This window comes from Saccostrea cucullata, unplaced genomic scaffold (genome assembly GCF_032062105.1).
Source record: "Saccostrea cucullata isolate Sc308-1 unplaced genomic scaffold, CSIRO_AGI_Scuc_v1 ctg12058, whole genome shotgun sequence".
NCBI lineage: Eukaryota > Metazoa > Mollusca > Bivalvia > Ostreida > Ostreidae > Saccostrea > Saccostrea cuccullata.
Genome location: NW_026922194.1, coordinates 4,362 through 19,390, shown reverse-complemented (window position 1 = coordinate 19,390; position 15,029 = coordinate 4,362). Strand labels below are relative to the sequence as shown.

Sequence of the window (15,029 nt, the reverse complement as noted above, 5' to 3'; positions counted from 1 at the left end):
TTCTTTTTCTAAATAAACAGGATTTGTCTAATATTTTTTTAAAATGACGTGTATATAAATACATTTCCTACGGAATATGTAAAAAAAAATGTGATTTACTATTAATTTTTTATCAGACAGAATATTAGGAGATTTTGTTCCAACAGACGATGATAAAGCATGTTTTACAATATGCCGAGCCTTTTCCCGCCGGTTCTCACACCAAAACAAGAACGAGAAGAAATGAAGTGGCGGATCTAAGTAGTATAGAGTGAGACTTTTTATGCTAATTTGAGGTGCAAACTGATCTGAGGTGGAGAGGTGGGCTCTAAAGGCGGAAGTATAAAGCAAATCCGGATGCTAATAATGACTATATAGGGAAGCAAACCCGGATGATTTTTACTTATGATTAGCTAATACACATACGTTTAGTCCTATGAATATATTTAATGTTATGACGACTTGAAACTTACTATGACAATAGTGTATTAGGATCCTAAATTGTGTGAATTAGACGTATATATTGCTTTGATTCATAAAACTGGGTTTGATAAGAACGGTTTGTCCTATACAAACAAATGAGACGAGAAATTTTAAACATGTGGCCTGAGTTTTTTTAATAAAACCTTGAAAAATGATAAACAAGTTGAAAATGAAACCTCTGATTGTTCAAGAACTAGTCATTTAATAAATTGAAGAGAAGAAATAAAAAAAGAGACACGGAGAAGTGGGAAACTACTATAACAATCACTGATTTATTGAAATGAGAAGTATATAACCTTTTTTTCATCAAAGTATTTTTTTTTATACGAACGGTTTCTTTTTAGTGTTAAGACCATACAAATGAAACGAGAAATTTTAATTATATGAGGCCTAATTTTGAGTCAAGACAAACGTCTATTACAAGATCTTAAATCATGATGAACATGCTGAAGTGAAACCTCTATTTGCTTAAGAAATAGCCATTTAATAAATTTTAGAGAAGAAATATTCAAATAAAAAGACACGGAAAAATTGGATTTGGAGAGATATAAACTAATACTAAACAGTATTCAACTCTGCCATCATGAGAGACACAAAATTTGACGAATTATATTTATGTATCAAAGTATATTAAAGTGAACTGGGAAGGTCAGTGGAGGAAGAACATTACAACTACCACCGCCGAGATTATTAACATGATTGGAGAGTAGTAAATACGAAAAATTGCAACTGGACAAAGAAAAAAAAGTTGACTTGATTCACAAGTTAGTCAAATTTAAAATCATGTAGTCAAATATGTTTAAGGATTTGTATTTACAAATAAATTTCCTTTACTCAGATCCGTTGTTATTTTCCGAAGTAAAGCTATTCCGGTACTGCATTATAACATATTACACAAACAAGGATCAGTTAGTTGTCAGTTTCCGTTAATAATGATATATACATGTAATTTAAAATATTAAATGAGCAGAAACACATAAGAAGAGAAACTAGTGATACAGAAGTTACTTGGTTATATATATAACGAACGTTAAAATATGTTGAAACAAATTCGGAGAACAAATGTTATTAACAAATTTTAGCGATGGAGCATCCTTGTCCTCACTGCAACAAGACGTTTAGCAGTGAATTTGCAAGAAAACGTCATTTGGACATACATTCAAACAAAGTGAAATTGAAATGTAATTTTTGTGGAAAAGAAGTAAATCGAAAAGACAATTTCGAACGTCATTTGAAGAGATGTGAGAAGAGTAAAACGTGTTCCCATTGCGAGAAATGTTTCAAAACTTCCATTCAACGACGTATCCATATACTTAAAGAACACAGGGATAAGTTGTTGAAGTGTGAAAGGTGCAAAAAAGAATACTTGTGTGAAAAGACTCTTCAGCAACATCTAGGAAGATGCAAGGTATGACTTATTTACAAAAATTAAAACACGGAAGTGCGATCGTGTTTAAGAATATTCTTAAATATGCACGACTAAAAAACGATGGGGTTGTCCAAATAATAGCTTCATATTTCATAAATGTGGTAATTCTAAACTGGCAAAGAATATTTACGATTCTTGGTTTTAGACATAAAAATCAAGATAGTTAATTTATTCATTTAAAAAAGGCATATTACACTCTTTTTGTTGTTCTTTTTTATTTTACAATAAGAGAAAAATTACTTTTAATTGACTTTAAACCTATTAATACCGTACTTCAAAAAGGAAGCAATAATGACAAAGACAGAACGAGAGAGGAACTCTGACATTTTAACAAGTGTCATAAACAATCTAACAATTGTGACTATAAATTCTAGAAATGAATTAAATACGTAAAATATTTTTTATCAATATGGCGATTATATAGTTAGGAACAAATATAATCAATTTTCTAGTAAATGAAATCAGACAAACGATCGGAGAAAATCTGAATCAAACACAATATTCTTAAACATGTACATCTAAAATTTTAATTATATCCCCACCCTCTTTTATTCCCAAAGTAAAAGCTATTGAATGTTTTTTTTTTGTGTAACAGAAATATCAAGATATTTTAGCAGCTAGTTATAGATCTGATGAAATTCAACATGAGGTATTTATTAAGTTAAAATCTTTATATTTGATATTAAAGAAAACAATTTCAAATAATTCTCTATGCTTGTATAAGAAGAAAACCAATTATGATAATTAAGTATTCATTGATTTATTTTAAAACAGAATAATCAAGATCTTCCGGGACCTAGTAAGAGATCTGATGAAACTCAACATGAGGTATTTATTAATATAAAACACATGCTATTTGTAATTTAAGAAAATAATTTCAAATAATTCCTTATGCTTATACACGAAGAAATCTTTAATGATTATTTTTTTATCTTTCGAAATTAATCAAAATTTAGAGGATTCATTTGATATCTTTAACAGAGTTATCAAGATATTCCGGGACCTAGTAACAGATCTGATGAAATGCAGAATGAGGTATATCTATTAACATGAATAATTTACAGAGAATTTTAAATGATTATTTTTTATTACAAAACAATTAAAACAAAATGGATTCAAAAATTCACTGAAAATCAAAATACAGTGCTGATTTCATTAAAAAAAATGATTTCAATGATGACTGCGTATTTTTTTTTTTTCATTTTCCAATTTGTTTATCTTAAACAATAAAAATAATTCAAGTTTTTTGCTTGTATTTCAGGAACCCGTTGAGAGATATACATGTAGAACTTGTCATCTCAGATTTGATTCGCGTCGTAATCTCTTTGTTCATCAGATGAACGAACATTTTCAAGTGGGAGAGGGACAGTTGCAGGCCAGACCATGGGGAAATGGATCCCCTCCTTGGGAAGAAGGTGGGATAGTCGACCACAACCTAAAAGAAGTTTATGAAACGAATGCCCCAATTATATTACGACGTCATCAACAGGGGACTGTTTGTAGTATTTATAACTTTCCCATAGATAATCAGTTTTCTGTTGGAGAAATAATGCAAGCAGCCAATGAAATATACGATCGTCAAAATAGAGCTTTCAGATTAAATTTATAATTTGGTCTCATATTGGTTAACAGCGAAACAAGATAATTTAGATATTTTAAACCCCATCATAATCAGGAAGTTTTTCAGAGACCCATTTACGTGTCGCGGCGCGAACATTTAAAACGTTTGCAGCAGCGAATGCAACGACTTAACATTACTGATTACATACTACGTCAACGCCCCGACACAAAATGGAAACCTTATTTAATAACCAATGTTCGCATTGTCATATATCACTTGAATTTTGTTTTGGGAAATGCGGAAGTAATTTTACCTCCTCACATTAGTCAATCAAAATCTATTATAAAGCTGACCAAGGACAGGAATGGTCAAGGATATACAGATAATCTCTGTGCGTTCCGCTGTTTAGCGGTTCATCAAGAGTATTATCCCTCGGGCTTAGAATCTCGCACAAATATTTTATTTCAACATTGGGTCTCATTTCAAAAAGCTCACCAAAGAGAAGTGGATTCGAATCCTAAAACATTCCCGGGTATCACTTTGAACGAAATAATCTATTTTGAAAAATGCTTCAAAATCAATGTAAATGTCTTTTCATTGAATGAAAGTCAATTGGCACAGTCTATCTACAAATCCATGTGTAAATTTTCGGACACCATTTATTTAAATCTTTACGAGCACCATCTGTCTTACATCTCGAATTTTAATGCTTATGCCAAAAAATTTCTGTGCAAAACATGTCGTCGCCATTTCAATCATCTGAAAAATATGAAACGACATCAGCGTGTTTGTTCGGGAAAAACAAAGAGAAGATTTCAGGGAGGGTTTCATTATTCTCAAAATACTGTGTTTGATAAATTAAACCAATTTGGCATAAGTGTTCCCGAAAACGAAAGAATTTTCGAGTGGTTTCTAGTGTATGACTTTGAGTCCATGCTGGTTCCCATGAACACAGAAAGTTCTGGTTCTCAGCAATATACAGACACCCATGTACCTATCTCTGTTAGTATATGTTCTAACGTAGATGAGTACACCAAACCACATTGTATCATTGAACCAGATATCAACACACTAGTGAAGAACATGGTTCAGTGCATGACAATGATAGCTAATAGGGCTGCTGAACAAGCAAAAGAAAAATTTGCCTACGTGTTCGAGGCACTCGATAGCTCTGTGTTTGATGAAAATATGGATGAGAACATGGCCGAGTAACTCGAACATGAAGACGATGTCCAAAAAATGATGGATAAGGAAAAACAATACGCGGAAGAACTAAGGTTGGAAATGGAAGAATATTGCGAGCAGATCATTTGTATCGGCTTCAATTCTGCAAAATATGACATCAATTTGATCAAAAGCTATCTCATCAAACATCTCGAGCTAGATTCGACAAATGGCACATTCACCGTCAAGAGAAATAATGCTTATGCCTGCATAAGTACTCGTAAGTTTAAATTTTTAGATATTACACAGTATCTGAGTCCCGGCATCAATTATGCAGGGTTCTTGCGTGCTTTCGATGTTCAAGAATGTAAAGGTTTTTTTCCCTACCAATTTCTAGACTCTGTTGAAAAATTAAATTACCCTGAACTTCCTCCACACGAAGCTTTTTATTCGTCTTTGAAAGATTCAAATATAACGATCGAAGAATACTCCTTTTGTAAGAACGTGTGGGAGGAAAAAAATATGACATCGTTTCGAGATTTTCTGGTCTGGTATAACAACCTCGACGTCGAACCTTTCGTGCAGGCCGTGACAAATCTACAAAAGTACTATTTCGAACGAAACATTGACATCTTTAAATGTAGTATTTCGGTTCCTGGTCTTGCGCGTCGAATGTTGTTTGAAAGTGGTAGAAAGGAGGGGGCCAGTTTTGCATTGATCGATCAAGCCAACGAAGACTTGTATGATACCATTAAGCAAAATATCATCGGGGGACCTAGTATTATTTTCAAGCGTTTCCACGAAGTCGGGAAGTCTTTTATTCGAAGAAATTCCCAGAAACCGTGTGGTAAGATCATTGGTTTTGATGCCAATGCTCTGTATCTACACTGTATAGGCAAAGAAATGCCTGTGGGTGCTTTTGTGCGTCGTAAGATAGACGACGGGTTTAAGGCACAAAGGCGTGATCGATACACGCTCGCTTATGACTGGTTAGAGTGGTTGAACCACAACGGTCAGTACCATATTGTACACAAGTTAAATTCCGGAAAGGAAAAGAAAATAGGTCGCTTTCCGGTCAACGGCTATGACGAAGCTACAAACACCGTGTTTCAGTTTCAAGGTTGTTATTGGCACGGCCACCGTTGTTGGTTGACGCGTCATGTTCAAGACGACAAGTTAATGAAAAGTCGTGAAGAGAAGACGCGCAAGACAACCACCTATCTGAAGAGACAAGGATACAAGGTTATAGAGATGCGAGAATGTATTTTTCGTAATAATATGCGCACTAATTTGCGATTGAAAAAATTTACAGATTCTCGCAAGCCCAAAATGAGTCGAGGTCAAATGTCCCCGGAAGACATCATTGTTGCTGTGATGACTGAAAAATTATTTGGTATGGTCGAGTGCGACATTCGCGTACCAGATACCTGGCCTGCTCATTTCAGTCATCCAACAATGACCCCTTATGAGTATTTCTCAGAAATGAGCCCTCTCTTTTGTACCACTGACATTCCCTTTGATGCGATAGGTCATCATATGCAAAATCATGCAAAGCGCTTTCACCTTTCTACAAAACCTAGACGTTATTAGTAGGGGGGATGCGCGCGCGACAGTTGTTAATCGCGACTCCATTACTTAAGTGGTATATAAGTCATGGTCTGGAAATCACAAAAATATATCAAACCGTGGAATTTACACCACAACGATGTTTTCAGTCTTTTGTAAGTGACGTCAGTAATGCTCGGCGTCAGGGTGATATAGATCCTTCTAAAGCTATTATTGCAGACACGCGTAAATTAGAAGGTAATAGTGCTTTTGGATCCACCATCATGGATCAAGAAAAATTTCAGAGCGTCAAATATGTTCGAGGGGAAGGGAATGCCATGATTGAAATAAATGAGCCTCAGTTTAAAAAATTGACAACTTTAATAAAAGACGAGGAATTGTACGAAATAGAAAGAAGTAAAAAAGTTTTAAACTTAAACTTGCCCATTCAGATCGGTTACTTCATCTTGCAGTATGCAAAACTGCACATGTTACAATTCTATTATGACTTCATGGATAGATTTGTAGACCGTGCAGACTTTGAATACTGCGAGATGAAGTAACCGATCTGAATGGGCAAGTTTAAGTTTAAAACTTTTTTACTTCTTTCTATTTCGTACAATTCCTCGTCTTTTATTAAAGTTGTCAATTTTTTAAACTGAGGCTCATTTATTTCAATCATGGCATTCCCTTCCCCTCGAACATATTTGACGCTCTGAAATTTTTCTTGATCCATGATGGTGGATCCAAAAGCACTATTACCTTCTAATTTACGCGTGTCTGCAATAATAGCTTTAGAAGGATCTATATCACCCTGACGCCGAGCATTACTGACGTCACTTACAAAAGACTGAAAACATCGTTGTGGTGTAAATTCCACGGTTTGATATATTTTTGTGATTTCCAGACCATGACTTATATACCACTTAAGTAATGGAGTCGCGATTAACAACTGTCGCGCGCGCATCCCCCCTACTAATAACGTCTAGGTTTTGTAGAAAGGTGAAAGCGCTTTGCATGATTTTGCATATGCTGACCTATCGCATCAAAGGGAATGTCAGTGGTACAAAAGAGAGGGCTCATTTCTGAGAAATACTCATAAGGGGTCATTGTTAGATGACTGAAATGAGCAGGCCAGGTATCTGGTACACGAATGTCGCACTCTACCATGCCAAATAACTTTTCAGTCATCACGGCAACAATGATGTCTTCAGAGGACATTTGACCTTGACTCATATTGGGCTTACGAGAATCTGTGAATTTTTTCAATCGCAAATTAGAGCGAATATTATTACGAAAATTACATTCTCGCATCTCTATAACCTTGTATCCTTGTCTCTTCAGATAGGTGGTTGTCTTGCGCGTCTTCTCTTCACGACTTTTCATTAACTTGTCGTCTTGAACATGACGCGTCAACCAACAACGGTGGCCGTGCCAATAACAACCTTGAAACTGAAACACGGTGTTTGTAGCTTCGTCATAGCCGTCGACCGGAAAGCGAGCTATTTTCTTTTCCTTTCCGGAATTTAATTTGTGTACAATATGGTACTGACCGTTGTGGTTCAACCACTCTAACCAGTCATAAGCGAGCGTGTATCGATCACGCCTTTGTGCCTTAAACCCGTCGTCTATCTTACGACGCACAAAAGCACCCACAGGCATTTCTTTGCCTATACAGTGTAGATACAGAGCATTGGCATCAAAACCAATGATCTTACCACACGGTTTCTGGGAATTTCTTCGAATAAAAGACTTCCCGACTTCGTGGAAACGCTTGAAAATAATACTAGGTCCCCCGATGATATTTTGCTTAATGGTATCATACAAGTCTTCGTTGGCTTGATCGATCAATGCAAAACTGGCCCCCTCCTTTCTACCACTTTCAAACAACATTCGACGCGCAAGACCAGGAACCGAAATACTACATTTAAAGATGTCAATGTTTCGTTCGAAATAATACTTTTGTAGATTTGTCACGGCCTGCACGAAAGGTTCGACGTCGAGGTTGTTATACCAGACCAGAAAATCTCGAAACGATGTCATATTTTTTTCCTCCCACACGTTCTTACAAAAGGCGTATTCTTCGATCGTTATATTTGAATCTTTCAAAGACGAATAAAAAGCTTCGTGTGGAGGAAGTTCAGGGAATTTAATTTTTCAACAGAGTCTAGAAATTGGTAGGGAAAAAAACCTTTACATTCTTGTACATCGAAAGCACGTAAAAACCCTGCATAATTGATGCCGGGACTCAGATAATGTGTAATATCTAAAAATTTAAACTTACGAGTACTTATGCAGGCATAAGCATTATTTCTCTTGACGGTGAATGTGCCATTTGTCGAATCTAGCTCGAGATGTTTGATGAGATAGCTTTTGATCAAATTGATGTCATATTTTGCAGAATTAAAGCCGATACATATGATCTGCTCGCAATATTCTTCCATTTCCAATCTTAGTTCTTCGGCGTATTGTTTTTCCTCATCCACCATTTTTTGGACATCGTCTTCATGTTCGAGGTACTCGGCCATGTTCTCATCCATATTTTCATCAAACACAGAGCTATCGAGTGCCTCGAACACGTAGGCAAATTTTTCTTTTGCTTGTTCAGCAGCCCTATTAGCTATCATTGTCATGCACTGAACCATGTTCTTCACTAGTGTGTTGATATCTGGTTCAATGATACAATGTGGTTTGGTGTACTCATCTACGTTAGAACATATACTAACAGAGATAGGTACATGGGTGTCTGTATATTGCTGAGAACCAGAACTTTCTGTGTTCATGGGAACCAGCATGGACTCAAAGTCATACACTAGAAACCACTCGAAAATTCTTTCGTTTTCGGGAACACTTATGCCAAATTGGTTTAATTTATCAAACACAGTATTTTGAGAATAATGAAACCCTCCCTGAAATCTTCTCTTTGTTTTTCCCGAACAAACACGCTGATGTCGTTTCATATTTTTCAGATGATTGAAATGGCGACGACATGTTTTGCACAGAAATTTTTTGGCATAAGCATTAAAATTCGAGATGTAAGACAGATGGTGCTCGTAAAGATTTAAATAAATGGTGTCCGAGAATTTACACATGGATTTGTAGATAGACTGTGCCGATTGACTTTCATTCAATGAAAAGACATTAACATTGATTCTGAAGCATTTTTCAAAATAGATTATTTCGTTCAAAGTGATACCCGGGAATGTTTTAGGATTCGCATCCACTTCTCTTTGGTGAGCTTTTTGAAATGAGACCCAATGTTGAAATAAAATATTTGTGCGAGATTCTAAGCCCGAGGGATAATACTCTTGATAAACCGCTAAACAGCGGAACGCACAAAGATTATCTGTATATCCTTGACCATTCCTGTCCTTGGTCAGCTTAATAATAGATTTTGATTGACTAATGTGAGGAGGTAAAATTACTTCCGCATTTCCCAAAACAAAATTCAAGTGATATATGACAATGCGAACATTGGTTATTAAATAAGGTTTCCATTTTGTGTCGGGGCGTTGACGTAGTATGTAATCAGTAATGTTAAGTCGTTGCATTCGCTGCTGCAAACGTTTTAAATGTTCGCGCCGCGACACGTAAATGGGTCTCTGAAAAACTTCCTGATTATGATGGGGTTTAAAATATCTAAATTCTTTTGTTTCGCTGTTAACCAATATGAGACCAAATTCTAAATTTAATCTGAAAGCTCTATTTTGACGATCGTATATTTCATTGGCTGCTTGCATTATTTCCCCAACAGAAAACTGATTATCTATGGGAAAGTTATAAATACTACAAACAGTCCCCTCTTGATGACGTCGTAATATAATTGGGGCATTCGTTTCATAAACTTCTTTTAAGTTGTGGTCGACTATCCCACCTTCTTCCCAAGGAGGGGATCCATTTCCCCATGGTCTGGCCTGCAACTGTCCCTCTCCCACTTGAAAATGTTCATTCATCTGATGAACAAAGAGATTACGACGCGAATCAAATTTGAGATGACAAGTTCTACATGTATATCTCTCAACGGGTTCCTGAAATACAAGCAAAAAACTTGAATTTTTTTTTATTTTTTTAGATAAACAAATTGGAAAATGAAAAAAAAATACGCAATCATCATTGAAATCATTTTTTTTTTTAATGAAATCAGCACTGTATTTTGATTTTCAGTGAATTTTTGAATAGGCCCCCATTTTATTTTAATTGTTTTGTAATAAAAAATATTCATTTAAAAATTCTCTGTAAATTATTCATGTTAATAGATATACCTCATTCTGCATTTCATCAGATCTGTTACTAGGTCCCGCAATATCTTGATAACTCTGTTAAACATATCAAATGAATCCTCTAAATTTTGATTAATTTCGAAAGATAAAAAAATAATCATTAAAGATTTCTTCGTGTATAAGCATAAGGAATTATTTGAAATTATTTTCTTAAATTACAAATAGCATGTGTTTTATATTAATAAATACCTCATGTTGAGTTTCATCAGATCTCTTACTAGGTCCCGGAAGATCTTAATTATTCTGTTTTAAAATAAATCAATGAATACTTAATTATCATAATTGGTTTTCTTCTTATACAAGCATAGAGAATTATTTGAAATTGTTTTCTTTAATATCAAGTAGAAAGATTTTAACTTAATAAATACCTCATGTTGAATTTCATCAGATCTATAACTAGCTGCTGGAATATCTTGATATTTCTGTTACACACACACAAAAAAAATACATTCAATAGTTTTTACTTCGGAAATAAAAGAGGGTGGGGATATAATTAAAATTTTAGATGTACATGTTTAAGAATATTGTGTTTGATTAAGATTTTCTCCGATCGTTTGTCTGATTTCATTTACTAGAAAATTGATTATATTTGTTCCTAACTATATAATCGCCATATTAATAAAAAATATTTTACGTATTTAATTCATTTCTAGAATTTATAGTCACAATTGTTAGATTGTTTATGACACTTGTTCAAATGTCTGAGTTCCTCTCTTGTTCTGTCTTTGTCATTATTGCTTCCTTTTTGAAGTACGGTATTCATAGGTTTAAAGTCAATTAAAAGTATTTTTTCTCTTATTGTAAAATAAAAAAAAGAACAACAAAAAAGAGTGTAATATGCCTTTTTTAAATGAATAAAATAATTATCTTGATTTTTATGTCTAAAACCAAGAATCGTAAATATTCTTTGCCAGTTTAGAATTACCACATTTATGAAATATGAAGCTATTATTTGGACAACCCCATCGTTTTTTAGTCGTGCATATTTAAGAATATTCTTAAACACGATCGCACTTCCGTGTTTTAATTTTTGTAAATAAGTCATACCTTGCATCTTCCTAGATGTTGCTGAAGAGTCTTTTCACACAAGTATTCTTTTTTGCACCTTTCACACTTCAACAACTTATCCCTGTGTTCTTTAAGTATATGGATACGTCGTTGAATGGATGTTTTGAAACATTTCTCGCAATGGGAACACGTTTTACTCTTCTCACATGTCTTCAAATGACGTTCGAAATTGTCTTTTCGATTTACTTCTTTTCCACAAAAATTACATTTCAATTTCACTTTGTTTGAATGTATGTCCAAATGACGTTTTCTTGCAAATTCACTGCTAAATGTCTTGTTGCAGTGAGGACAAGGATGCTCCATCGCTAAAATTTGTCAATAACATTTGTTCTCCGAATTTGTTTAAACATATTTTAACGTTCGTTATATATATAACCAAGTAAATTCTGTATCACTAGTTTCTCTTCTTATGTGTTTCTGCTCATTTAATATTTTAAATTACATGTATATATCATTATTAACGGAAACTGACAACTAACTGATCCTTGTTTGTGTAATATGTTATAATGCAGTACCGGAATAGCTTTACTTCGGAAAATAACAACGGATCTGAGTAAAGGAAATTTATTTGTAAATACAAATCCTTAAACATATTTGACTACATGATTTTAAATTTGACTAACTTGTGAATCAAGTCAACTTTTTTTTCTTTGTCCAGTTGCAATTTTTCGTATTTACTACTCTCCAATCATGTTAATAATCTCGGCAGTTGTAGTTGTATTGTTCTTCCTCCACTTACCTTCCCAGTTCACTTTAATATACTTTGATACATAAATATAATACGTCAAATTTTGTGTCTCTCATGATGACAGAGTTTAATACTGTTTAGTATTAGTTTATATCTCTCCAAATCCAATTTTTCCGTGTCTTTTTATTTGAATATTTCTTCTCTAAAATTTATTAAATGGCTATTTCTTAAGCAAATAGAGGTTTCACTTCAGCATGTTAATCATGTTTTAAGATCTTGTAATAGACGTTTGTCTTGACTCAAAATTAGGCCTCATATAATTAAAATTTCTCGTTTCATTTGTATGGTCTTAACACTAAAAAGAAACCGTTCGTATAAAAAAAATACTTTGATGAAAAAAAGGTTATATACTTCTCATTTCAATAAATCAGTGATTGTTATAGTAGTTTCCCACTTCTCCGTGTCTCTTTTTTTATTTCTTCTCTTCAATTTTAATAAATGACTAGTTCGTGAACAATTAGAGGTTTCATTTTCAACTTGTTTATCATTTTTCAAGGTTTTGTTAAAAAACTTGTGTTTTATTTCAGGCCGCATGTTTAAAATTCCTCGTCTCATTTGTTTGTATTGGACAAACCGTTCTATCAAACCCAGTTTTATGAATCAAAGCAATATATATCTAATTCACACAATTTAGGATCCTAATACACTATTGTCGTAGTTAGTTTCAAGTCGTCATAACATTAATATATTCATAGGACTAAACGTATGTGTATTAGCTAATCAGAAGTAAAAATCATCCGGGTTTGCTTCCCTATAAATACATATAGTCATTATTAGCATCCGGATTTGCTTTATACTTCCGCCTTTAGAGTCCACCTCTCCACCTCAGATCAGTTTGCACCTCAAATTAGCATAAAAAGTCTCACTCTATACTACTGATCTAGAGGGAGTTGGGGGGGGGGGGTTAACATCCGCGGAGAGTGATCGAGGAACCCCACTTATCAATTGCTTCTTTTATTAAAGTAAAAACTATCTCTAGTTACAGATAAGTTTAAACTTTAGTTTTATATTTAATTGTAAAAACTTCCACCAGAATTCGCCTGTGTATCAAACTAAGTGTGGAGACGCAGATGTACCTGTATTATGTATTGAAGAAAATCCTGCTATGTCGCATGCAAATGTTTTATGTCGCAGGTATAAATATAAGATATTTTAATAATAGATCAAGCATTTCAGTTTTAATGGAATTTTTTGTGCTTGATTGTTGTTTGTAATCTCATTTTCATTCCTTTTCTAATTTCTTTTTGAAAGGACCGATAAATTGGTTTGCGGCCGATTTTTGACGCTTGCATCAATAGGTTTCATGGAGTTTTTAATCTGACAAGGATCGATGAATAAACAAATGCATAGTATTTTTATATGTAGGAATATTAACAGTCTAGTTTTGAATTGTTTATTTGATATTATGTATAATTTCAGGAAACACATGAAAATAGATTTACACTTTCTACAAGCGGTTTGAGTGTTTGGGGTACCCTCACATTAGATAAGAGAGAAACAAACGGCAACTCTGATATTGAGATCAAAATGCATTTGTAACGTTTGACCCTTGGGTACAACCCAAATCTTGGTTCATAGGATTTACATGATTTATCACATAATATCCTAATTAATAATTAAAAATCATATCTTCTGAAATAAGTTGTCTTATTGTCATATCGTTGATCCTTATTTGCATTTGATACTTGTGTTTTACCTCTTTCACATCCCAAACTTTAATTATTTTTTATATACAAGATTACATGTATTTCTGATCATTGGTATTCATGTCAATTTTTTTTAACCTACATCATTGGTAAAGTGATTGTTTTAACTGAAAAGCAGAAATCATAGTTATATATTTATAACTTTTCTCTACGTAATTTGTAATCATGTCTCATTGTTAATGATTGTTTTAAACAGATAAACTGAAAAGGACAACCATTTCCACTGGTATACGAGTAAAGAAAGACATTTTTTGGGTTAATCTGTCATATGATAAAATACTACATTTAATAATTCCAGAAATATTGGTTGTCAAATTTGTCAAGATATATCTTTGTTATTGTAAGCAATACTCCAGTTCTCCAAAAACAATTTAAACTTGTGAAATAGCAAGTCTTATGAACTTGATTGTTCTGTTTACATAAAGTAAGAAAGTATATTTTATTCCACTCAGAAAATTGTGTTCTGGCACGAACATTTATTGCATGTTAATGAAGTTGTATTACTTAAAGAAAATTCTGTGTTGCTTTCAAGCTAGGTCACCCCATTTTGTATCACAAAGGTTTAAGACAAACTGTACTATATTATGTTGTTCATGTCCAATTACCTGGCTGCTTCTTTTTCCATGTTAGCTCATATCATAACATTATTACAATAAGGCCGAGAAATTTTGATTTTGGTAGCTGTTACATGTCATAATTATGTTAACAGTAGGTCTCTGTGACCTATAAATAAGATATCTTGAAATATGGAGACTCCTGACAGGCTGAGGCCTAGTGCTGAATCCAGAAATTCTGAAATAGGGGGACCAGTTTGAGGTCAGGGAAGGGGCCCACAGCCACAATTAAAACACTCATTTATCAAATATTGCGTATTTTTTGGACTCAAAAGGGAGGGGGCCAGGGGCCCCTTTTAATTCCGCCAGTGGGCTCATGACTAGAACATACTAAACCTACATTCATCAAACCGGGCCTGGGGGCATACAACTTAGACAAGCTCACTTTTGATCTCAGTCTCACTTTTCCACTATATATTCCTTAAGTGAGACTGGGATAAAAAGTTAGCCCG

At 33.9% G+C, this 15,029-nt stretch overlaps 2 protein-coding genes across 2 annotated transcripts; one reads left to right on the top strand and one right to left on the bottom strand.

Annotated features, from left to right (window-relative positions):
• The first annotated feature begins 1,370 nt into the window (after nucleotides 1-1,370).
• On the top strand, nucleotides 1,371-4,664 carry LOC134261359 (zinc finger and BTB domain-containing protein 17-like). The gene is made up of 6 exons (XM_062743797.1): nucleotides 1,371-1,870; nucleotides 2,487-2,540; nucleotides 2,666-2,719; nucleotides 2,873-2,926; nucleotides 3,153-3,390; nucleotides 4,369-4,664. The coding sequence occupies exons 1-6, from the start codon at nucleotides 1,547-1,549 to the stop codon at nucleotides 4,662-4,664; spliced, it is 1,020 nt and encodes a 339-aa protein (XP_062599781.1). The 5' UTR covers nucleotides 1,371-1,546.
• A 3,602-nt stretch (nucleotides 4,665-8,266) lies between these two features.
• LOC134261358 (uncharacterized) lies at nucleotides 8,267-11,986 on the bottom strand. The gene is made up of 4 exons (XM_062743796.1): nucleotides 11,489-11,986; nucleotides 10,631-10,684; nucleotides 10,424-10,477; nucleotides 8,267-10,189 (listed from the first exon to the last, which is right to left on the bottom strand). The coding sequence occupies exons 3-4, from the start codon at nucleotides 10,433-10,435 to the stop codon at nucleotides 8,267-8,269; spliced, it is 1,935 nt and encodes a 644-aa protein (XP_062599780.1). The 5' UTR covers nucleotides 10,436-10,477; nucleotides 10,631-10,684; nucleotides 11,489-11,986.
• Between the last annotated feature and the right edge of the window lie 3,043 nt (nucleotides 11,987-15,029).